This window comes from Trachurus trachurus, assembly GCF_905171665.1.
Source record: "Trachurus trachurus genome assembly, chromosome: 12".
Classification (NCBI taxonomy): Eukaryota; Metazoa; Chordata; class Actinopteri; order Carangiformes; family Carangidae; genus Trachurus; species Trachurus trachurus.
Window position 1 is genome coordinate 12,574,924 of NC_139908.1, and position 24,354 is coordinate 12,599,277.

The 24,354-nt window shown below is 41.4% G+C and overlaps 2 protein-coding genes across 3 annotated transcripts in view; both read right to left on the reverse strand.

The window, feature by feature from the left end:
* nup214 (nucleoporin 214) overlaps positions 1–12,593 on the reverse strand; it is a gene marked incomplete at its 3' end in the record, with an annotated part of 30,547 nt that extends 17,954 nt beyond the window's left edge. For both annotated transcript variants that reach the window (XM_083983426.1, XM_083983425.1), the window contains exons 1-19: positions 12,429–12,593; positions 11,345–11,540; positions 11,062–11,216; positions 9,983–10,181; positions 9,819–9,889; positions 9,637–9,706; positions 9,339–9,442; positions 8,685–8,791; positions 8,529–8,595; positions 7,821–7,944; positions 4,933–5,091; positions 3,705–4,146; positions 3,476–3,618; positions 3,301–3,389; positions 2,294–2,377; positions 1,840–1,989; positions 755–913; positions 543–646; positions 271–450 (exon numbers count right to left, since the gene is read on the reverse strand). In XM_083983426.1, the coding sequence (XP_083839552.1) occupies positions 271–450; positions 543–646; positions 755–913; positions 1,840–1,989; positions 2,294–2,377; positions 3,301–3,389; positions 3,476–3,618; positions 3,705–4,146; positions 4,933–5,091; positions 7,821–7,944; positions 8,529–8,595; positions 8,685–8,791; positions 9,339–9,442; positions 9,637–9,706; positions 9,819–9,889; positions 9,983–10,181; positions 11,062–11,216; positions 11,345–11,540; positions 12,429–12,470 (2,645 nt within the window). In that variant the 5' untranslated portion in view covers positions 12,471–12,593. The remainder of the gene's footprint in view (positions 1–270; positions 451–542; positions 647–754; positions 914–1,839; positions 1,990–2,293; positions 2,378–3,300; positions 3,390–3,475; positions 3,619–3,704; positions 4,147–4,932; positions 5,092–7,820; positions 7,945–8,528; positions 8,596–8,684; positions 8,792–9,338; positions 9,443–9,636; positions 9,707–9,818; positions 9,890–9,982; positions 10,182–11,061; positions 11,217–11,344; positions 11,541–12,428) is intronic.
* Positions 12,594–14,445: 1,852 nt separating this feature from the next.
* Positions 14,446–24,354, reverse strand: part of nacc2 (NACC family member 2) — a 30,531-nt gene continuing 20,622 nt past the window's right edge. Inside the window, exons 2-7 of the mRNA XM_083983505.1 lie at positions 23,970–24,151; positions 23,096–23,851; positions 21,557–21,733; positions 20,031–20,136; positions 19,682–19,779; positions 14,446–19,580 (exon numbers count right to left, since the gene is read on the reverse strand). Of these exons, the coding sequence (XP_083839631.1) occupies positions 19,045–19,580; positions 19,682–19,779; positions 20,031–20,136; positions 21,557–21,733; positions 23,096–23,851; positions 23,970–24,081 (1,785 nt within the window). The 5' untranslated portion in view covers positions 24,082–24,151 and the 3' untranslated portion in view covers positions 14,446–19,044. The remainder of the gene's footprint in view (positions 19,581–19,681; positions 19,780–20,030; positions 20,137–21,556; positions 21,734–23,095; positions 23,852–23,969; positions 24,152–24,354) is intronic.

A 24,354-nucleotide genomic window follows, 5' to 3' on the forward strand; every position in this document is an offset into this window, starting at 1 on the left:
ACTATGATTATATTGTTGGCTCTTATGCTGTCCGGTTATGAAAAACAACCTGCTAAGTTGAATTTATTCAGTTTAAATTATTTAAAAACTGCTTTAGATTCAAATTGTATCCCATTTAAGTCACAATTAACTTGAAGTATGAAGGCTCCGATTCCCAAAGCCACTCCCCCAGGTTCTCTCGTCTCACAATGAGCAAAGTTTAATTCTCATTTATCCCTGAGGTTTTCACATTCCTCTACACCCACTCCTTGGTGCTTTGCCTGCCCCTACCCGGCAGTTGTTGCTGTAGCAGTGTTGCGGTTTATAGTTGGCGGTGCAGTCTTGTTGTAGAGCCGCAGTGAAGTCAGCTCCTTCACCAACTGGTCCAGTCTGTTCTTTTGCTGGTTGATGATGTACAGGTTATTGGCCAGCGTGGTGTACAGCCCCTCGCGCCCTGGTACGACCATGTGTCTGTGAAGAGGAGAATCATTTCATCATAAGTGAAACTCAACCCGAAATCTGTTCAGTATCAACTCCTCAAATAGCTGGAGCTTTGTGATTACCTCTGCTTTTTCTTCTTCTCCAGGTGTTTCTCCCATTCCACATCCAACACATCATTAACGTCTTCCACAGCAAACATAGCATACTGGTACAGTCTGCGGATCTCCTGGATGAATGAAAGGAAAAAGAAAATAAAAGGAGACAAAATGCTTTGAGTATGTAGGCGCCACACTGAAATGCAAGTATCAACTCATCAACATTATTTTTCAATCACCTTGAGCTGCTCCTCACTGCGTGGGTCGAGAGGTTTTTTGTACAGGAGCTGTCTGTAATGTCTGTCTTTGCCCAGCTCACTCTGAGCTATAGCTTCTTCTGCCCCAGCAAAGCCTTCTAATAAGGTGGTCTTCAGAGTCCCAATGTCCCCATGGAGAGACTGAGAAAAAAGACAAAGAAAACATTGGAGCAGGACAGTCATGCCATAACAAGCTCAATTCAATAACGGGATAAAAGTATGAAATCAACAAATTAACTAAATGAAATGACCATAGAATAATTCTAGAAAGTGTTATGTATGTTGCCCTTGTTGTGTGTGTTCACACAGTAAGTTAACCTTGAGGTTATTACACCTGAGGCTCATGGGAGGCCAAGACCTCTGTGGTGATGAATGTAGAGAAACAAAAAGCCTCAACACAGAAAGTTTTCACCATTTAATTTTTACTGACTACTTTAATCGAATATGAATAGGAAGAGATAATTTAAAATCAATGTGCCAGTCTTTCAGACTCATCTGGAAATTGAATTCAAATATAATTTGACTAACAAGATAACTGAACAGGATGGCCTTGCACCAGTTTGAACCCAATATGATCAGGATATTCCTAAAATAAAAATGATTAGTATTGTGCATGCAAAATAAAAAATTGTACGTGCACCATTTTTGGAGAAATAAAATATTCTACTTTTGAGTGTCGGCCCGAGCAACCCATTAGACTCCAAAGTGGTGACTCATTTATTTGTGCCAGTGAAACAGCAAAACAGCAAAACAAACCGTTTCACTCCATTAATTCTTAAGTTTACATTATTACAAATCAGATAAATAAAATGTGATAACTTGAGAAATAATGAAGCACAGATGTTTGTTTCGCTTGCACAAACAAGCACAAATGATGTACAGATGAACGAGACCACTCTGCAGCCATGTTGCCATTAATTTGCTGCTGACACAACAGACCTTGTATTAAATTGCTCAAATATGATTTGAGCAATGGTTTTGCAGACTACAGCTGCTGGATGCATAAAGGAGAAACACTGTACACACACAATATCTTTCTTTTCTTTTTTTTTAAGCTATGGTCTTACCTCTGTAGTTTCCTTGATCTCCAGGGTGAAAATATGAAGGTCCTCTGACTCTTTCCTCAGATCCTTCATCTCCTCATTGGTGCCGACCTTAAAGTCAGCTCTTGCACTTCTTGCCTTAAGGTCGTCCATCTCCTTCTGGAAGTGCGCAATCTGATGACAAGCCAATGTTAAACTTAGTTGTTAAAAATTGATCAGCTATTCACCAGTCACTGATCTTAATTCAAAGATTGGCTAATTAAGAAGTTGAAGTATGTCCATGTACAGTATTTGTGAAATATATGAATATTCTAATATACATTGGTGAGCTAACCTCAGTTGGCAGTGTGTAGTATGTGTAGTAGTTACAGGGTGTAAATGTTTTGCTGTCATAAACATAGGTATTACCTTGATATGACTTGGACAACAAGATTCTCACTATTTATTATACATGGTACTCCCGTGTTAAATATCTCACCTCCTCCAGTATAGCAGCCATGATGTGGTCAGAGTCTTTCTTCTGTTGCAGCTGCTTCTCCAGGGCCTTCACATTAACAGTCGCCTGTATCGAGCAGCACATCATTAAAAATCTACTTCTCAAACTCGAGAAGAAAAAAAACACAACTATACACACCTGCAAAGACTTGTCGTCTACTTGGTTAATTAATTCACGGTTTTCTGTTACCAGCAGTTCATTTCTCTGTTGCTAGGTAGCGGCACAGTTCCATTGTATTAACAGTTCAACCCATATCAACCCTGCAAATGCAAACACTGCACGTTTTGTTTACTATATACTCTGTCACAGCTGATTCATGACTCTTGATTGTTAATTTACTTTTTCTGTGATTAGTCTACCATATATAATATCAGCCACTAGCTGTCTGAGGTAATAACAGTAGTTTTTCATATCACGATGACTAAAAAGTACAATAATATGTGATTTCATTTGACAGGAAGAAACAAATGTAGTTAATTTAATGCCAATGTGAATTCAGTTTTTGGGTAACTCAGTAATTCATCTTTAATGCCATATACTTCTGGTCTGAGCTCTTGTTTATGGTGTTTCATCTTTTTCTCATTGCTGTCAAAGTTTTGCAACTGTCCTTTAAAAACTTTCAAGGCCAAATGTTCAGCTTTTGCTGGACCTGCATGTAGTTCAGTTATGTTCAGTGTGCACCTACACACACAGTGAGTGGGGTAAATATATTGATGTATTTCATTTTAGTGTAACAGACATAACAGAAATTCAACTTTTTGCGTACTCTATTAATATGTGATTTCATTTGACAGGAAGAAACAACATGTTGTCTGTCTTTTATCATTAGACTTGGAGTCTGTAAATAAAGATATATGTATTTATTGTTCTCAAAAATCAGATGGATATTCCCTGCTTTCAGTGTGTCCCTAAAATTGACATGTTTATCTTTTGGCATATGTTCCGGCTTAATATTAAAAAAAAAAACGACAATAATAAACAATCGGGACCTGTGGAGTTTGGACACGGCCCTGGGCAGCAGGAGTAGGTTTCTGGACAACTGTGGGTGGCGTGCTGGTCTGAACTGGACGCACTGGAGCTGAGGCACAAGCAACAATATTAGAGTTGCAGTCCTTATGTACAGTATAACAGGTAAGGGAAGGGAGTGAGTCAGGACTTCCTCACCTAGTACAGCTGGGGGCTTAGTGGTTGAGAGTGGCGTGGCGGTCAAAGCACTTGAAGTGGAGACAGCAGTTTTCGGCTGTGGAGAACTGAAGGAGAAAGACTGTGGGCCTGTGGCTGGAGCTGGAGTCTCCAGTGCTGAAAACCTAAAGAAACATCAGATACATTCAAAAGTAAATATATAAACCTCAACGTGTCAGTCAGAATAATCTAATATGCAATAGTTCAGTACCTTTCATTCAGATTCAATTTCACTGTAGGTGGGGAGGCAGTGGCAATGGTCTGTGGCGTTGGAGCCGGAGCTGGGGCTGTCACTGCCGGTGGCTTGATGGAAGGTGTGCTGAAGGAAAATGCTGAAAGTGCTGAGGGAGTGTCAGAGGGAGGTTTGGAGGCAAAGGAGAAGACTGAGGATCCTGAGCCAAAAGGTGTGGGACCCCCCAGGGAGAAAGCTGGAGTGACTGAGCTGGCGCAGGTCGATGGGACCGAGAAAGTGAAACCCGACGACGATGACGAGACGGGGGCCGTGGGGACGATGCTGAACGGAGCAGCGGAGGAAGAGGCAGCAGGAGCCGGAGGAGTGGACGCAGCTGCCGAAGTAAGGCCGAGGTTTGGGAATGTGGCCGGGGCAGATGGGATGGAGGCAGCAACTTTGGGCGGCTGGACTGCCAAAGAACCTGTGAACAGAAAATAAATAAGGTGTCATATCTAATTCTGGCAGCAACTGAATTAGCCCTTAGAGGAAAAGAATAAGTCCACATTTTCATGGTTGGTTAAGTGCTAACAACTACATTTCTGTCGGACTTCAAAGGAGTCTGCACAAATGTTGCTGACCCTCTCCCTGAATGAGTTTGACAGGGTAAAAAACACTGGTTTTCTTTTCATAGAAAAAGTTCAGTCTAGTCAAAGCTGACTTAACGATCAAAACAACCGGTCTCATTCAATAAATCTGACAGACTATAAAAGTGGAAAACAGCAGGAAAATCATTAGATAAAAAAAAAAAAAAAAAACTCCTCACAGGCTCACAACATCCCAGCAACAGAAACAGGAAAATGAAAATAAAAAATGATTGTCAGTTAATAGCATTTTCTTTTGTAGTTTTGTGTTCTCATCACTGCTACATCAAAACAAGTCACGAGTCACAAATCAAAACAGCTTATAGGCCTTAATCAATGAGGTAAACAGCAATAACACAAAACATTTTAGTGCATTTGTAGTTAAAAAACAAAAGACTAAGTCTTCAGAAACAAATAGACAACATGTAAGGTGTAAGTCTGCTCATTATGGCCCCACACCTGCCCTCTCCAACGACTGAGAGGAGGATTGGTCACCCTCCACACAGCAAATCAGGAGGCAACTGCTTGGCTGAAAGACTTTGCATTCGCTAAATAAATAAAAAACCAGGACATCATATCATATAAAATACATTTTAGACAAAAATTGAATTCACAGCCTTTCTTACCTGGCCTGGGCAGTCTCTCTCCCTCCAAGGGAAGGGGGTTGGGGGGTGAGACCAGTTGCTTAACCCCAGGATTGAGGTTGAGCAGAGCAAATGGGCAGAGTAATCCCTCTGTGGACAGCATTAGCATAGTGGGCGCTGGGGGTAAGGTCTTCTCATCAGCTTTGAGAGGGTGGAAAGAGGGAAAATAAACAGTCACAAAAAAGACATTCAGAGAAAAATAGTATACATTACATATAGAGAAAAAAACACTAATAATAGGTTCATTACAAGTTCACAAATAACTGTCAGCCACATATAAACACAGTCCATCATCCTCCAAACTTCCTCCTTCTTGAACATATTTTGCAACTTTCCACAGATCAGCCAATCAGGGATGATCGCTACAGCTCTCAGGGGTGGAAACTTTGCAAACAGAAAGAGTTATATCCCTGTGCAATCTACACTGGGCACCGATAGACCTCTGCATGTGTGAAAATATGTAGCGTTCAGCATGGCTCTGTGCTTCCAACTCACACCACGGCACAAAAGAAGCGATGCTCTCTGTGCTTTCTCTGCTCATAATGACAAAATGTGGTTTGTCACTTTAATCATTAAAGTGTTGATGGCATTTGAGCTCAAAGCCGCTAAGTTGGTGCTGGATTTATCACATTTACCTTGGCTCGTTCTGCCTTCCAGTGGTTATAATAAGCAACCAGTGTTCAGCTGAGAAAGGCACACTGTAGTCATGTACAAAGACAACATTCCTAAGATGCCTCATTTGGTTGGAAAAAAAAAAAAAAAATCAGGCCGCCACATTACTTTTCTTGCCAAACCCTGAAACTCTTTCCTGCTCTTCACACCCACTTTCGTGCACTTTCCAAAAATCACGCAGTGTGCTGTGGGCTGCAGACGAAAATGGCAAAATCCAGTCTAAAGCAACATTTAAATGATGAAACCGAGTATTCACAGCCCAAATTAAAGATGCATTAGTCAGAGCGGATACCAGTCATTTCAGATAAGTCAGTATAGTCATGTATAGTGAACACTTTGTCCTCTTTGTTCTCCCTGCGTACGCGCCTCACATCTTAAACTATTCTTCAAGTGCAACTTTCTCTGCCATCAGGGAATCACAGCATTGACTGTTCTTTCTCGGCGCATCTCATTGTTTCATTAATTACCACTGACTATTATCCTACATTTGCATCTGCTGTATATTCCTCCTGTCACTGTGAAAGCACATTAGTATACCGTCTGCAGAAATGTAAACCTCCGTCTAGCAGAGCTATATAGACCCACACACACACGAACACACAACTCCATGCGCACTATACATGTAGAAATACGGTATTCAAGCAAATATTATCTTTCCAGAGACACAGTGATCCTGAGTTCTCCACACAAAACAAATACAAAAAGCAGGGAACAAAGAACACAAAAATACCACGTCTAATGTTTTGTTTCATCTCGGTTATGAAACCATAGTTTTGGAAGATAGTGGAGACGCAACGAGATAGAGGGTGAAATAGAGAGTGAACAGAAGGGAGAGGCACACGGTACACCTCATCAGCATTCTGCAACAGGATTGTCTGGGCTTTGTTGTTTGTTGTGGTCCTCCAGCTTGTCTGAGCCATTTTAATGAGTGCATTTTTTTTTTTCCTCCGCAGATAACGCTCTCGTTACTTTTCCTTCGCTTTCCCTATCTAATGTTTCGCTTCGGATAAAGGTTTTGATCAGACTACAATCATGTCAGAAATGTTGCTCAAATTGCAGGTTCTTTTTTTTTTTCCTTCTCCCCCTCTCTCGATGGTGAGGGAGTTCTTAGAGTGAGCAGGGAGAGATGTGACTAGACAGCAATAGCAGCTCTACGTGAATGTCTGACAGACTGGGGCCAGTTAGGATAAAACAGTGTACTGAGACGGCAGCTTATCACTATTCTTTACACATGCTGCAATAAAACACTGCAGTGGATGCTGTATGCACAGAGAAACTTGAAATTGAAAGTTGGCTTAAATACGACACCCCCTGGCTGCCCTTCCATTAGTGAAAATCTTTAATAGGCCATAAAAACAACTGAACGCCACAGACACCATTAGTTTGTGCACGTCTGACAAGGCAAACCGAGAAAGCCACCGTGCTTTGAACTTTTTCTTTTTTCTTTTTTTTTTAAAGAGACAGAAAAACATACAAAAGGGTCCAAAAGTCTGAGCCCACTTCTCCATGTGGGACCCCACTGTATGTTTTACCCTTCTCAATATGAAATACTCTTAACATGTGTACTCATTTTAACAAGCTCAGTGGGCTGGAGAGCATCACTGGTTAAACTGGTTTCCTTTTCACCGCACGCCATGTGACTTTCATTTAACTGTTCTCCAAAAAACCCAGAGCACTTGGGGATCATCATCGCAGACATGCAACACTATATTGGATTGATGGCAGTGTTGACAATAAGATATATCTATGGAAATTGCAAGGAGGATGTCATGTTGGATTATGGCTGCACACACGCTAGTCAGAAATCATAGCAAAACCTCTGTTGTGACAGTATGTCTGATTTTATACAAGACAGTGATTGTTTTTATTGGGATGTGGTATGCTTTTCAGATATGCAATCCATAAACTGGTCACAGATAAATAACAAGATTGTTGGTGCCTGTCTTTTGACTTGCAGTGTGTCAAATCGGAACACCTCTCTCAACAAATCCTTTAAACCCAACACTGCCATAAAGTAGTCACACTCACTGATTTAGCTGAAATATAAAGTATGGGGTTAACAGTAAACTAACTTTGCCTTGTATGAAATGGGCTCTGGCAGAACTCTGCCACGAGATTGACTAAAAACGTTTAACAACCCACATTAGGGTAGATCAAACAGGTGAAGAGAGGACACAAAAAAAGCCTAATCCACTTACTGATGTGTATCTCCTGCTGGCTGGTGTAGTCGATGGCTAAGCCAAGGGGCAGAGTGTCGTCACTTGTCTCGGTCACGGGGAGCTCAGCCCGACTCGCGTCCTCCAGGATCCAGAGTTCCCAGATCTAAAAAAGACAATAATTTGTGGTCATTTGTTTATGGACATTTAATGAGTTTTCCTCACACCACTTTGTCAGCATTGAAAGCCACAGTGCATCAGAATTTCAGATATTCTGTTTTTTATTTTTGATTAACTTAAGTCGACTTCAAAAAAAGAAGCCCACAACTGATTTAACGCTATAAACAAGATAACATTCTGTGTTTTGCAGTGCAGAACTAATAAAGCACTTTAAAAAAAAACCTTGAGCATATCCAGAGGCTGTCCTAACTGTCATCACATGGGCTAGTTAAGTATTAGCTTTGTTGACTGTAGCGGGGAGAGCTCTGCTGGCCTAAATGATTTAAAAAGGAGAAGTGTTGAGAGTGAGAAGAACTTTATGAAGCAGTTATGTAATTCTGTTTGATCCTTTAAAGTATCTCAGACAATTATAATGTTGTGTTTTCCATTCAAATTGATAGTTTAGACCAGTCACAGCATTTAAAATGTCCACCATCCATCATAGTGAGAAGCACCTTTAATTTCCATCTATATTGAAACTATGTGTTATTCAGATGTACATCTTCTTCAGCTTTTCCCTTAATTGCGTACCTTGTCGTCTTGTCTGGCAATGACGCTGACCTCAATGGAAGCTGCTGACGCTGCAAACACAAGGTCCCTGGATAAAACGAAAAAACAAAACCAAACGTTATTTCAACTTGACATGACATTATAGTGAAACAAACAGAGGAGCTGAATCAGTCTTACCAGTCCTCCACATGGCTGAGGAAGTAGTGGTGCAGTCGCTCAGTGCAGCTGCCATACACCAAGTCACTGAAGTTCACATACTTTGTCTCCATTTTCTCATCCTTTTTCTGTGAAAAATAATTGAAATTGAAAAAAATGACACCATGTCACATTCATTTGTTTATTTTACTGCATTTCCCGGACAACTAATGACATTTCTGTTTGGTAGGAGAATATCTTAGCTGCTTGATAATTTCATCATTACCATAAAACTGACACTGAGAAACATATACATTCATTCACATGCTGCCCACTGATATAAAAGCTACATTTTATATATAAAACAGAAATACACACTTGTATAATAAGACGTTACTGGTTTAGTGATTGCTTGCATGTACATTCCCAGTGAAATAACATTACATATGATGAGCATGTACAATTGCAGTAGGAGATTCTGTGTTTCCACAGGGCCACTGCAGAAAAACACTACAATACAGAAGGATAATTTGACCTTCAGGTGAAATTCGGGAGAATTTCAAAAAGAAAAAGTCTACATGGTACCGTTTATCTACTGAGACCAAGAGAAAGACAGCACTGAAGACTGCAGTGAGTGCAACCTGACAAAAATCCAAATGTGATTAGGTGAATTACGTGGATAGAGAGCACACTCACAGGGAGGGAGATCAACACTAACTCAGGAGGGGTCTCAAGGGACCCATCTGCTGCAGCATACACCACTGCAAACACAAAGGTTTTCAGCCACAGCACATCCAGAGCTGTGAGAGACAATAGGGGAAGAAGCAAGATTTAAGCACAGCAGCAACAGTAAAATGCAAGTAAATCAGAATATGTTACATACTGATGACAGATGAACTCCTCCTCCACATTCTTATGCCAATAATATCTCAGAATAGTACAATACATACATCACAGACCAAATTTAATCTTACATGCATGTTGTCCATCTTACCTTTGACAGCCTCATCGGGGGAGGAAGTGTAGAAGTGTGGACAGGGAATAACTTTCTTCTCTTCTAGTGCCTTTAGAACAGAGGAGAAAATCAGTTATTCATCTTGTCAGTTACTGGATGCTGCAGCTTCCAGTGAGCAACAACCATTTCATTTTTGATTACAGTGTATTAGATTCACTCACTGGTGTGTACTGACTGACTGTGGCATTCATTTTTCCTGCAGCGACTTGTTTTCCTTTTGGACTCCAACAAACTGTGTGGAACAAAAGTACATGAACTGTATCTGAGCCACGGTGGGAGACATGGAGAACAGGTAAACTCAACAGCTGCACTAAGTCTGACTTACTGCATGTGATGCCGCTGTGAGCAGGTAGCTCAGCCTGCACTCTGGCAATGTCAGTAACATCCATAACCATCATACTGCCATCAGACAGACAGGCAGCCAGAGTGGAGGCCTGAGCGGGATTCCACTTCAGGTCCTGCACAACAGTGCCCGGGGGAACGGCCGGCTGCAGTGATGCAAAAGGTAACTTCTGTGGTCTCGCCTGGAAAAACACAAATAAAAGAGAATCAACAGGTGGTTAAATCTGTTAGACACGAGGAAAGTTGATAGAGGGGTAGGAGAAGTCATCAAATTAAAAGGAAATTTGTAAATCTGAAAATTGCAGTGGTGAGGGTTTCCCAAAATATCCTCACACTGCTAACTAGTCACATGATACACACAGTTGGAAGACAAAAAAAAAAGTAAATTATATAAGGCTCTGTCTTAAGGACGTGTAAGTAAATTAAATTAAATTCAAATTGCAATATGGCTAAATACAATATCCAAAATGGCAGAAGCTGCTTTTCTTTAGGTAAAATGTGTAACAACACTGTTGGCACCAAAAGCATCACGGTGGCAGAGAGATGCCACAACAGCCCACAAATCATATTCTCCATAGTCCCAACAAAAATCACGATCATCATCATTTTAAAAAAATCTGTGGAAATTAAATACAAAACAATCATTCCAACTGAAATTGCAACTCATATCGCCATCCCAACATCTGCCAAAATTAATTGCAACATGAGTTTTTTTTTTTTTTTTGGCATATTGTTCAGCTGTAGTTATTCTGTCAGGCATTTCCTGCTCTTAATTGGTCTACTGTGTGGAGCACTCAGAGCATTTTTAGCAGATAGCAGATCAGCAATTTCCCTGTTCATTTCAGTCAGTGCTTACTCTGTACTGGACAGTTACTCAGTGGAGTACTGCAGTAATACAGTAATCTAGAAACCTCGAGCCTCGCATCTGTGCAGAGTACAGCAAAGGTGACAAATCTATTTTCTATCTTTGTGTTCATCATAAAGTCCTCTAGCAGAATCTAAAATAAGCATGATGTGTGCCTTACACAATGGCACATGAGATAAAATAAATGAGGTGGTTACCTTGTTAATGAAGGTCCGGACATCATAAAATGTGAGGGACAAACCAGCCCCCATAGACATGCCACACACCGACAGAGTGAGTTCATCACAACTGAGAGCCAAGTTGTGCACAATCTGTTCCACAGTCACCTCCGCCAAAGGCACGATCCCACAGACTGGAATGCAAAGAAAAAAATGAATGAATTCTTGGAAAGACAGCTGAGTGGAACTTATATGAATAATGCTTTCAAAGCGACACTGGAAAAAAGAGCAATGCATAAGTATAAAAGAGTTATGTTCATACCTATTTCGTTGGCGTTGCCATCGACTTTATCAGCAGCCAGTATATCTCGAGTTAGGTAAACTTTGAATGTTCTGTCGAGTCCGACAAAAGTTAAACCAAACTTATTTGAGACGGTCAGCAGATTAGATCTGTCTTTTGGTAAATCCTCAGGGGGGTCAAAAACTCTTGCTTTCTTCATCTGACGAAACTGAAAATCCTACAACAAAAAGACAAGCATTGTTAGTGATCAGTTACTGGTTGTATACTGATAGATAATCCTTTATTTGTCCCACAATGAGGAAATGTACAGGGTTACAGCAGCAGACAACAGCAAAGACACCTATTACACAGATAATACATGGCAAATAGCAATAGCAGTAACTAGGCTACTACCCTATTTGGGTTGAATAATAAATGCAGCTTTAACTATACAAGAAGAACAATAATATACTGAATATTGTTTGACAGCATGACATGGCTGGACAATAAAAAGGCAGCTTCATTTACCCACACACTGCACAATACAAGCCTGTGTACAAATATTTGATTACTGTCGTGTCGAGTGGACTTTGTAAGTTTTGATGCCACCACAGGTGCGCAGCCTGAAATCGAAAGTTAACATCTCAGGGAAAACAGCTGTAATGGATCGCACCATGTTGGCTACAGTAAAGATGCGAAGTATACAGTACGGTACAAGCACATTTACTGTTCGTCGCAATTGTACGAGCACAGGAAGCTGACAATTTACCTAAAGTTAAGATGACATTCAACTGTCAAAAGGCACATTAACCTAAATGCTAATTAGCATCGTGTTAGCATAACGTTACAAACCGAGAGGGTATAAGTTGCCTAAAATGCTCTTTATCGCAAGTCTTTTATATTTTTACGGAAGTCTTGGCTTTTAATCGTGTCTAGTATTTAAATGCGGCTCTGAAAATACATTTTATGTCCAGGTTAAGTCAATTAAAAACCTTAACTCGACCAGGTAGCTTAGCAGCTAACGCTAGGCTAACCAAAACCACGGAAGGTGAACGGGACAGGCGCTAGCAAACATTAGCTCAGGCATGCTAACCTGTCAACAGAACTTGTGGATAACAGAGCTTACCTTCATTTCCCTCTCGGGAGGTGAGTCTGCGTCGTCACTCATGGTGAGGGACAGGAGTTGTTACTCTTCCAAGCGTGCTCTTGTCTTAGTCTATTCCTTTCTCACTGCGTATCTGAGACAAATTTCCACAGAACCACATTAGACTGTGAGCACTGCTGAACACACGCCGCGGCGCGATTTTGGTGAAGAAAGCTACGTCACAGCGACGTAGGATGACAAATCGATGCCAGAGCACAGAGACCACAACAACTGAGCTGGTGAACTAAACCTCCTTCACAAAATGGGGACAATATAGCATATGTTTATGTTGTTTACAAATAATAGCATATGGTTATATATACATATAATTGACCTAAGATTACAAACTAAAACAAATGTATCCTTACCTTCATGGCAGTAGGCTACATGAGTAGGCCTACAGTAGCCTACACCCAGTCTATTAGGCTACTTACCCATCCAGCTGGGGAAAAAAATCAGTCTATTCTTATTAGCCCTCCCCTCAAGTCGCCTATTTGTTAAAACATATTGTTAAATGCTGTCATATGGCATGATTGATCTATTCCATTACTTCCTTTTCTATAGCCTATTTAGTATGAATCAGAATGTAAGGATGCTGGTGTATGATATTTTTTTAATCATTATGACAATTCAAGCCTATAAACATTTCAAAGGAGGTTAAATCGAAAAGCCTATAAACAACAACAACAAAAAAATGTTTCCTATTTTTCCATCTCTTTTCTTCTGAAATTAACCCCTCACAGTAAATTAATTTAGATCAATTTGAAATCACATCTCATTTTTTTCCCCACATTTGTCTCCCCAGAAGTTCTCACTCTGCCAGTGAGAATTTTTTTTTAAAGTGCGATAATTGGATCACAAATTTGAGGTCTGTTAAAGTCTGCAGTTTCTACATGAAATGAAATGTCTGGCTGTGCAGAGAGCCCCAATAGTCTCTGAGGGAATCCGAGTGAATCCCTAAGCAAAATTTATCATCCTTAATTTCATGAGCATTTCACCATAAAATAGCACTTACTCTAGGAATGGACATTTTACTTTTCCTCTGTTGGCACCTCCTTACAACACACTAATGCATTTCTACAATACAACTCTGTAAAGACTCTCACCCCTGGGGTTACATTCAAACAGGATCCTTTTTTTTCACTGGCATTTGGGAGTCAGCGCTTAACAAAACCCTGAAGGTGGCCAATCTGCTCAGGAAACACAGCTACTGTATGTTCAAGAATTAAGGTTCATACTGAGGCACAAGAAAGAGAAGGACAGTGTGTGGTGAAGTAAGGACTTTTATTAGAAAGCAGATTTTTCTGTATTGCATTTAAAGAAATCAGGTACTCTTGGACTACACAACTGAAACTGGTGGTGGCAAATACCATGATGGGAATGAAAGGTAGATTTTACGCAACATCAAAAGTGGCAACTTGCATTTTTGTTGTATATATTATTGATGCTTGAGTCAGAAGGCGCATAAACATTTTAACGTTTGTCATTTTTAAACAGAAAGCAGTATCAACACTGAAATTGTCCCATCCCAGTTTGCCTGGTCCAAGCCCTGTTGATAGTGAAGAACATCACCATGATCAAAGTGTAGGGTTGCATGATAAGATCCTCTTTTGTTGCGCGGGCCGTCGCCCATCAAGATCGAGGTTACCAATAATCCCAGACTTCGGACCAAGTTCGGCCCATGCTTACCAGAGCATTAGAGATATGGTCCATGTCAACATGGAACAGCTCTGTTCACGAAGCACCAAGGTATCAGTCATATATCAGTCAGTCCTTGTCATGGAGACACACACTTATAACTAAGAAGGCTGGGGTTAACATCATTATGTCCCTCGACTCTGGAGAGCAAGCGAGCAGAGACCAAAGCAAGCTGGAAGAAAGACAAAGCAAAGAGCAAGAGCACAGCAAGTCATGTCAGATCTCCCATAGTGCACTTTGAGTCTCGTTCCTATTCTGATTGTCAGCGCTCTGAACACATGGCTTTAAAAGTTTCCCCCTCATTCACCCAACCCTTGGCCACTCTTTCTGTTTTTCTCCTTTCTCTCATTTTTTTCTAAGTAGTTCTAAAGTGCTGGCATTATGTTCAAGGACATAAACATACACACACTGTATAAACTTTTAGTGCATTTTCTGAGTCTGCGGTAGGTTCAAATGCATACTCAACTGGGTAGTTAATACGTACCCCACTCTTTAACACTACTTTGCTGTCATTATTACAAGAGATTACACATTCGATAAAAGGCCAGGGTGTGTGATAAAAATACAACCCTACTCATTACAAGACTCCACAGTCTTTGTTTGCAAACAGTGACAACAGTTATTCAGCATAAAATACATGGTGCATAAAGATCAGAGGTTTCATTGTGTTAAGAGTGAGTGTCATGCATTTTATGATACAAGTGTCTCTTTGCATATAAATGTATTGTTTCCAGGACCAAACAGTTCAATGGAACAAAAACTACGGTGCCCATTAGTTTTACAGTGATGGGGGATGAACAGAGCACTATGTAAGTTTTTTTTTTTTTTTTTTAGAAAGTGAGTAACAATTTATTTGCAAAGAAAAAAAATAGGTCTTTTCAACCAACAGTGCCATCCTCCTTGTCTCCACGTAAAAGGAGACATTACTTTCAATTAAAGACACAAGGACAATATAGAACTTTACATACATTTCATGGGACTTTTCTCTGTCAGCCACCTCAAAACACAGCTCATCCTCCCGAGGGTTTACCATGACATTCTCTGAGTAGCTCTCAGTTTTTAGGTTTTTTTTTAGTGCAACATCATCATTCGTGTTCAAATTCACCCTGCACAAGAAAAGATTTTAAGTAGGAGAGAAAAAAAAGAACAAAGAAAGAAAATATTTTCTGGGAAAAAAAAAAAGGTTGGTATTTTAGATTTTTTTTATTGGACACATGTTTGCAGTTAAGATGAAAAACTGTGCACAGACTGGATGAAACAGAATGTGAATGCATCAAGTGCTTCTGTATGTTTGATCCAGTGGGTCCAGGTTGTTGTGGATTAGCCGTTGGATGCATCCAAGTACAATAATAATGTTCAGCTTAATCTTGCACTTGCTCCCTAAAGAAAGTGTCAAATTAAGTGGATTTATCATCGCATTACATAGATTATATATTGAGCAAAGGTTCTGGGGGCGGATGTCAAGGATTTACTAAAGGAAAATAAAATCTGTCAGTGTGTGCATTTTACCAGTCCTTTGTCTTGTTGTTCTCTGAACATCCACACCCACACACTCTTCGTCTATGGCACTGCTCCACACTCCTCTATCACTACTGTGGAGTGCATCAGCCCCCCCCCCCCCCCCCCCCCCCAACCCCCCTTTAACGCAATACTTTAATTTGGGCTCTTTTCAAAATTCCACTACAGGTTAAAGTAGAGCCTGTGTAAAACAGATCTTAGTAAAACTAAAGAACAGATTCATAGTGCACTGAAAGAGAGAAAAACACTGCACAGTTTAGTACAGGGATTTACTCTTTTCTTGGGGCAACGGCCTGATTAAGTTGCAAGCTATTTTGTAATCTAAAGTGATTACAGTAATTACATACGTATGAATTCTTGGGAAGACTGTTTACCATGGCTCGTCTCAAAAGTCCAGTAATTAAGGTGGTGGCTCCAACAAAACAACAGAATACCTTTATTTTCTTTACAGGAGCAACTTTGAGAACTGAAGCTTTATGGATTAAAAAAAAATTAGATCAAGTAAATTGTTGAAGTCTATCGTTACAGTCATTTTCAGGCTCTTTCTGTTTGGTGAACACATGTCATTTCAACATTTTAGACATACAGTACATAACTGTTGGGGTAAATAAATATAGATATATATATATATAAAAAATGATAATAAAAGCCTGTACTTGAACCTCGCTCCTTTTTTTTGCCGCATTGGAAGACCTGTTCACATCAGTTCAAAAAAACAAAACAAAAATCACACAATCACTAAAGATTTAGGTCAGAGCATCATCCACAATGAGATTCATTTATGTTATGGCCCATGTCTCAGAGTATACAATTTAGGAAAAGGCGCAAGTCATATATAAAAAAAAACGAGTTTCCGTATTTTACCGTATTCAATCAAGGCTTGGAGCCCTCACCACAGCAGTGCTACAGTTTACATTCATCCATCATCTCAGCCTCTCCTGCTTTATCTATGGCAGGTCACATTTCTCCCAAGAAAAAATAGAGACACTGTAAACGTCATTATTATTATTACCTAGTGCAAATTTAACCCTGTGTTTCTTGTGCAGGGCCATTTTTTAAAGCTTCCCCCCCAAAGGAACCCAAAACCAGATACATCAGACAACAGATGGAAAATAATCTGGCCCAACCTTTGAAGCGGCACAGCACTGAAACATAAACAAATAGATCAAATATATCAAGGGCATATACTGTATTTCCTTTTCTGTCTTTCATTCATTGTGTCACTTTCTATGGAAGAATTTTTTTTAAATAAAAAATATGAATAATTTTTATTTTTGAACCACTTCATAAGTAGCCATACTTTTCGTAACAGTGGTGGGCTTGAAATAACTTTGGGGTTCACTTGTTTTTATGATCTGATCTCATGATTAAATGTGCTTTGACTGCTGAACAGAAAAAAATGAAGAAAACATACAACAACAGAGTTAGCTCTTCAAATCAATGTACGAAAAACAACAAAGAAAAGGCTTTTTGGACTATGTCCTTACGCGTGGCAGAAAGCATGAAAACATATACAAAAAAAAGAAAGAAAAGAAATGACTGACAAATACAGGTTAAAGTCGCTGTTCGACATTGCCTCGTGCCATCCCCCCATCCCCATTTCCCACAAAATTCTAATCTAATAAATAACCAGTGCGACCTGGAGGAAGAATCCTCCTCCAGGTCGCTCCGTCTTTAGTCTTTAGTACAGTCGTATTTAGCCAAACTCCTTAGTTTCCAACCTTTAACCTTTTTTTTTTTTGAGTGCAAATGCAATAAGCCAGCAGAAATTGCTCTTAGAAGTTTTATTCAATAATTTACCCCCCCCTCCCAGCAAACCCGCCCCCAACCCCTCCAGGAAAAATAAAACAGGATGGAAGCAGGACTATGTAGTACTGGTGCCCATCGCACCACCACATCAAGGTGAAACAGTGCTTCTCTCTCTCTGCCATTTGTTTTCTTCTACCACTTGGTGTAGTGCACTTTCTTCTTACTACTCCATGTATATAGTCAGTCTCCTCTACCCATGGTGACAGTACGCTCCGTAGTTTAAAAAAAGAAAAATCCAATCAGTTACTGTGTCAAACACAGTCGGTCCCGGGTCAAACCCAGGTCAGTTCTAACGTGCGCCAGACTGAGGTCTCTGAGAAATGTCCCAGTGAGAAATAAAAAAACAAAAAAACACAAACAAACGTTCTTTTGCGTTATTAATGGCATATCTCAAGGCAACAATAGCTGTTTTCTTATTTAGATGCAGGTTTGTGGCTTTGCTGTTGTTGTTTTCTGTAATTTCTCTGTATCCACTGTTTGTATTCATGCATGCAAGCTTGGATTTTAGTGCATGTTCTTGTTCATGTCTCTCTCTGTATCTCCAAGACAGAATGTGATGTTGTTTAAAAGGACTTTTCAAAGTTAAAAAGCATTGTTGCATTGTTTTCTTTCTTTTACTGAACGGTGTATTTTTCGATGCGTTGGAGCAGATATTGAAGGCTATCATAAAGTGGGAAGTGTGCGCACATGTGTGTTTGTTTCTGTAAGTGTGTGTGTGTGTGTTTGTGTGTGTGTGTGTGTGTATGTGTATGTGTGTGTGGTTGGTAGGGACCGTCTGGAGTAGACACAGGCATCACATTGACAATCTAATCCAATGTGTCACGGGCAAATGTGCATGAAAAAACAACTCCATGTGATAGATTATTTGTTAGACTGTGGAGAGCTTTCCCGGAAAAAATGAAGATGAAGAAAGAAAAAAAAACCTTTCCTCATCTTTATCATAAAAATGATGTTGCTGTTTTACCATAAAAACAAAAATTGTTCTGTTAGTGGTGCTAAAACAGCACTTGACCCTTAATTATAATCACACACATCATTGTTAAGTGGTCAAATACTGAAAAATAAGATGATCTTTTAAGACTGTGGGGTTTTTCCAAGGTTACTTGGGTTATTTTTAGAAGCAGCCTTTCAAGAAAACGGAATCATTTTACAAACCATTATACCACAAAGCGGCGACTGCTTTTGTATTGCACTGAAATCATGAATCATTACGGCCATTTGTTCTGCTATCGGGCCTTTGTGATATAGTTGCGGTTGTTGAAATACTGAGTAAATACTGAATAGATGATGAAAAGGGTGGAGGAGAAATCATTGATTTTCCTGATGCGCTAATGCCATGCCTGTGTCTGCCTCCATGATCAGCGAGTATGTGTGCGTACACAGGCACACGTGTGCGCATGCATGTGTGACCAATTTCCCCTTAGTAGGATCTACGAGCGCGGCTTTTTTGTGCTGATAATTCCTGTAGAGGAAGCACAGAGGAGGAGAAAGAGTGGTGGACGAGATGCAAGCAAAAGAAAACGTGGTGTTTAACAGATTTTCACAAAGTGAGAGAGGCAGCCCAAAAGGACATTCACTGTCCATTCACCCTCAGACCTTGTCCAAAACTCTCCACTTCCTGCTCAGACGGCGTGTCGCCACAGTTGCCCGCCTCGGCCCCCGGGATCATAGTCGGCGCCCCCAGGGATCCATCTACGCCTTCTAACCCAGCCTCGTCCTCGTCTTCCTCCTGTTCCTCCTGGACGACGCCTTCGCCTTCGCCTTCGGCCTCCGCCCCAGCTGCCCCGGACCCAGGGCTGCCCTCTGTCAGCGGTGGGTGAGTCCTGAGAGGGTCCTTACGATCGGGATACAACCTTTGCTCTAGGGTCTTGAAGTCGGCCTCGAAGGGGAGGGACACCCCCGGTTGAGGGGCACCCAGCGCCAGGCCCAGACCCATAGCAGCAGCACCCATGCCCATTCCCGCACGGTACACCTCCATGCCATCGGGCAGCATGGACTTGATCTTGGGCAACCATCGTTTGCGGACGCGCCTCGCGTTTGTGCACATGTCGGCGGCGATCACATTCATTTCACTCTCCTTGAAGTTAGGGTTGAAATTTTGACAGTAGACTGCAAAAGAGAAAACAAACAAGCAAACTCCATGTGGACAAATGGTTCTCTTTGGAAACTCTTTGTCTTATGCATGAAATCATTTTGGACAGTCAACCTACGTTTTACAGCGTTGAGGACCCTGCTGTCCAGAGGTTTCCTACTGGGGTCACTAGTAGAAGAACGGATCCCAGTCCCACAGCTATTGGCTAAAGTGTTTCTGCAAGGACACAGAGTCAACACCAGGGGGCAGAGTCAGCTATAGGCACATGGAAGTGGGCAAACAGGGGAACACACACACACACACACACAACTAACCGCATTGCACAACATGGCCACAGATGGAGTGTGAAAGTTGGTTTGTGACAACTGCGGTTGTGTTGGAGTCATACACAGCAGTGGAATTTTACAGTAGCTTCTTAAAGACTAATACAAACTGTTCTCTTTCGCTCTACATGTCTTTATACTCACCTATCAAAGAATGTGGCTAGCAGACGGCGGAGCAAGACTTTGTGTTTGATACCGGCACATAGATGACAGTTCATCAGCTGGCCTCGAGTCATGAACACCTGCGTACCTGTGTAGTCGGGAAAAAAGAAAAGTCTGCTGAGGAAAATCCACTCCGCGTTTTTAGTTGTACAAGAGATTTGTCTTTTCATTCTTCGGCCTCAAAAGCCCAGTTCAACTTTTAGTCTCCCTCCACATTTGAAATTCATGTTCAAGGCCATCTGTAATGGAGTTAAACAAAGCCTCAGCTTTCCAACGCAGAATCAGAAATTGGGGAAGGGATCAAAGTTGAAGGCAGTGAAAGCACCGTACTATTAAATTACTTGGTTATGCTTCCTGTACAATACCATCTCTTTCACATGGACGTATTGTATTCTGTGTCTTACATGCAGACTACACAACTGAATTACACGTTCCCATTGTGTTCTATTCTGTTTCCAATTCAATTACATTACGATTTGATTGAATCTCACCATGTGGTAAGTTTTGCGTCTGAACATTTTTCCACAACTTGCGTGTTCACATATCATTGTGTCCGGCCTTGTAAAGTGGACTGGGAAGCATACCAACTCTGTTCTATTGTCTGAAAAAGATTCAATATTAAATTGATTCAATTTTTTTTTTCCCTTTTTTTTTTTTCGCCATGCTCCATTGAAGGAATAATATTAGCTACACGCTGAGCGGTACCTGTTCCCTTTGAAAGTCTCTGGTCTGACAGCCATGAGCAATTTCTGGCTGTTAGACCAAAGAGTTGGGTTTTGTCTCATCATACCAAAAAATCTTTTTCCTCCTGCTCTCAGAGCCCTCTAAGGGCCATCTGGCAAACTCCTTTCTGTCATATGCTTTTTACTCCAAAGGGATTTCTGTCTAGTCACTCTACCATAAAGGCCTGATTGATGGCTACTGCAGAGATGGTTGTCCTTCTGTCACAGTCGTCTCTCTCTCTCTCTCTCTCTCTGCAGAAAAAAACTCTACGTGCGTCTTTGTTTTATCCCTTTCAGGCCAACATGGGTCGAACTTATTTACAGAGGTCAATCTAAATGACACCGTGCACATCATCTGACCCTCCTTCTACCCTGGCTTTAACATGGCTAAAAGGCTGTTGTACACAGTTTCACCCAAGGCTTTTAATTAGATGCTTTAGCGCAAATGCTGCAGAGTCAAGTTACCGTGAATGGTGATGACCAGAGATTAACCTCTGACAGGAATCTCCTTCTGGCCAAGAGCAGGTTGAATACATGCATCCAATGGATATTAAAGGATATTAGGGAGGTCACAATGTTGTGGCTTTCCTCAACAATCAATGACCTCTTTCCCCACTTACTGATTTTATGGCTTCAAATTTTTCTAATTTTCAAATTTTTCATTGATGGAGTTCTCCAGCCATTTGCATTCATTTGTCAAAATCAGTTTAATTTGATTTGGCCAAGCTACTGAGTTTCAAATTACCCTAAATGTGAACAAAGTCTAGAAGCATGCTGTGTGCCTACCAGCTACCAATTCCAGCTTCTCCCCAGGGTCCCCCTCCGTGTAGAGCTTAGGGTGGCAGCGGTAGCCGATCTGGCTGATGAGGCTTGCAGGCAGAGCCACCAGGTCCCGGCGGATCAAGACACAGTTACGGTTCTCCAAAGCCAAGGGCAACGCTGCCATGTCTTGCTTGTCCTGGACTGATGAGGGCAAACACAGAGAAGAGAGAAGATTCAGGATAAATGCGATAAAAATAGATAAATGTGAACTGTGAACTCTAAAAACATTGTTATTATAATATCATTGCATCACCCCCCTGTATCCCCTGTTCAGAGAGCGTCAGCGAGATTTAATTAGTAAGGCAGGTTGGTGTAATCTCATACAAGTTTGTTGTGTTTCATAAATGTTTTAGAGCATTGCAGATGTATCCCAGATAAGTCATGACGCTGCATCAGCAACTTGAGTTTTGGAGGGGGACAGATCCAAAGCTGGGTGTTAGGTTCTTACTCGCAAAATTGTTTCCCCCGTAACCTCTAAGATGACTTGTGAGCGTATGCACATGCACGCAGCTCCTGCACGCACACACACACACACACACACACACACGCACGGATGTGAATGGTTCTCAAATATCCCACAATGTCACCCTGGGGTGCACTGACTGATTGCAGATAGAGTGGATTTCATAAATATCTGAAACTCTAGGATTTGACAAAGCTGCCTGATGCCTTTGAGCTGCAGGATGCTATGGATAACGGAGGCTATACATGTGCGTACATGTGAATTTGGAGTCTGTGATTACACTCGTGTGCCTTCTCTTTGTGTTTATGGGCGTACGCAAAGACATGGGAGTATAGAAAGTGCCTGTATGTGTAGGCAAATGTACACCCAGTTTGAAAAAGATGATGGAGAAGAAGAAGGAAAAAAAAACCATAACAAAAAGCAGTACAGACCAGCTGTTGTAGCTGTGATAAGGCGTGTGTTGTTAGTCACGATGCACTCCAATCATAACTCCATAAAGCTATCTTTATGCTGAGAGAACCCACACACACACTGGAGGCACAACATCCTGCTTTTTTCAAGATGCGCAGGATACATGATTTATGAAAGATTAAATAATGTAACTGGGATGAAATGAATGTGCATCAGTTTTTTTTTTTGCCCAATACATAACAAGTCTGGACAAGTAGCAACAAAACTCCTACATTTATGGTTATATATTTCTGCAAGTCATGCAGAGTTTCACTTTTAGAAAGCTCTAATATCAAATGAATTTTGGCCATCTGAGCCAAGGGCAACAGAGAAAGCGATGCACTTAGTCAGACCTTACATGACCAGAAAGATAAAACTGATGCAGAATCTCTATTGAGACTGTCTTGTTAGCATTCCCGCATTTGTCCACTTTTTCCTTGAAACGTCTTTATTTTCGCCGGAGTTATAAAGACCATGCCATAAAAGTTTGTAGTAAGGTCAAAATGGAAGAAAAGTTTTTCATTGGTGAAAAACATTTAAGATTCTTTAGATTTTAAAAATAAAAGCAGCAGTGTGTCACGAGCACTCACTTCCATAATGGTTTGTTGAACGTCCATAGAGATGACTGTAGGCGTCCTCTGCGATCCCGTCGTAGGGCTCTTCCTCAAACTCCTCGTCCTCGTTCTGGTACGATGTGGGACTGTCAGTGGTGGGCAAGCTGGACGCTCCCGGACTGGACCTCTCAACTCCTGCTCCTGCTCCACCTCCCGTGGCCCCTTGAAGGTGGAACGTAGGCAAACCGGGGATGGGGTTCCCTCCGGCCGTCGTGTAGAACAACGAACTGGCCCTCGCCAGTCGGCTCCCCAGCTCTGAAGACGAAATCTTGCTTTGCGTGGAGGCTATCGTCATCGGTGTTGGGTCGCCCCCTTCTAGTTTAATCTTACGAGGTAAGAGCATTGATGGAGACCAGCCCTGGGTCCCCAACAGGGAGGCCACCGCCAGGCCGTTCCCATTATTAGAGGGACTCTGCGGTTCGGATCCTGTTTCCTCTAAGGACCCTGCTGTTTGCGAGTCACAGTGAGGTGAGTTGGCTTTGAACATTAGGTCCATGCCTCTTTCAACTATATGCTGAATTTGGAGGTAGCCAGCTGTGTACATGACCACCAGCTGTTCGCTAGCTGCCATTGTTAGCTTCCCTGTGTAGCAGAAAGTGAGGATCTGCTCAAAGCAAGCAGGTGTGACTGAGGAGGGCAACTCAAACTGGGTCTTGGTGGAGCTGCTGAAGAGGTCACGGAAGTAGAGGCTGCTGGCAGCCAAAACGGCCCGGTGGGCTTTGAATGCCTGACCTGGTTGATAGAAATAACAGAGAACAGAAAAAGAAGTTGAGGATATTGATGAAAAATGTTTGTGTAGTTTCAAAGTTCTGTCAACGGTATAAAATTGACAGATTTCCCGCTGACCGACCTTTGACCAGGATGGATACATCGCAGTAGTGTCCCAGCAGGCGCTGCTCATTGAGGGAGCCCAGAACTGTGGCTCCAAAGTTCGGGATCTCCACATGGAGCAGCTGGGACATGTTGGCTGCAGAGGAGGAGGGAGATGGAGTTTCAGATATTCACTGCAGACTCCGCTACTGAGAGAGGCATCTGTAACAAAAAAAAAAGAAAAAAAAGGCATGGATAAGACGTTGGAGAAGAGAAATACAGTGATAAAAAAGGAGTGAATAGAAAATGCGTGAAAGATGAAAAGACATGCCAGAGGGAGGTAGAGAGGCGAGAAGGGAAAATTGAGAGAATCTTAAAAGAAGCGGAGAGCAAGAATGAAAATAGAGTTGAGATGAAGTGAGAAA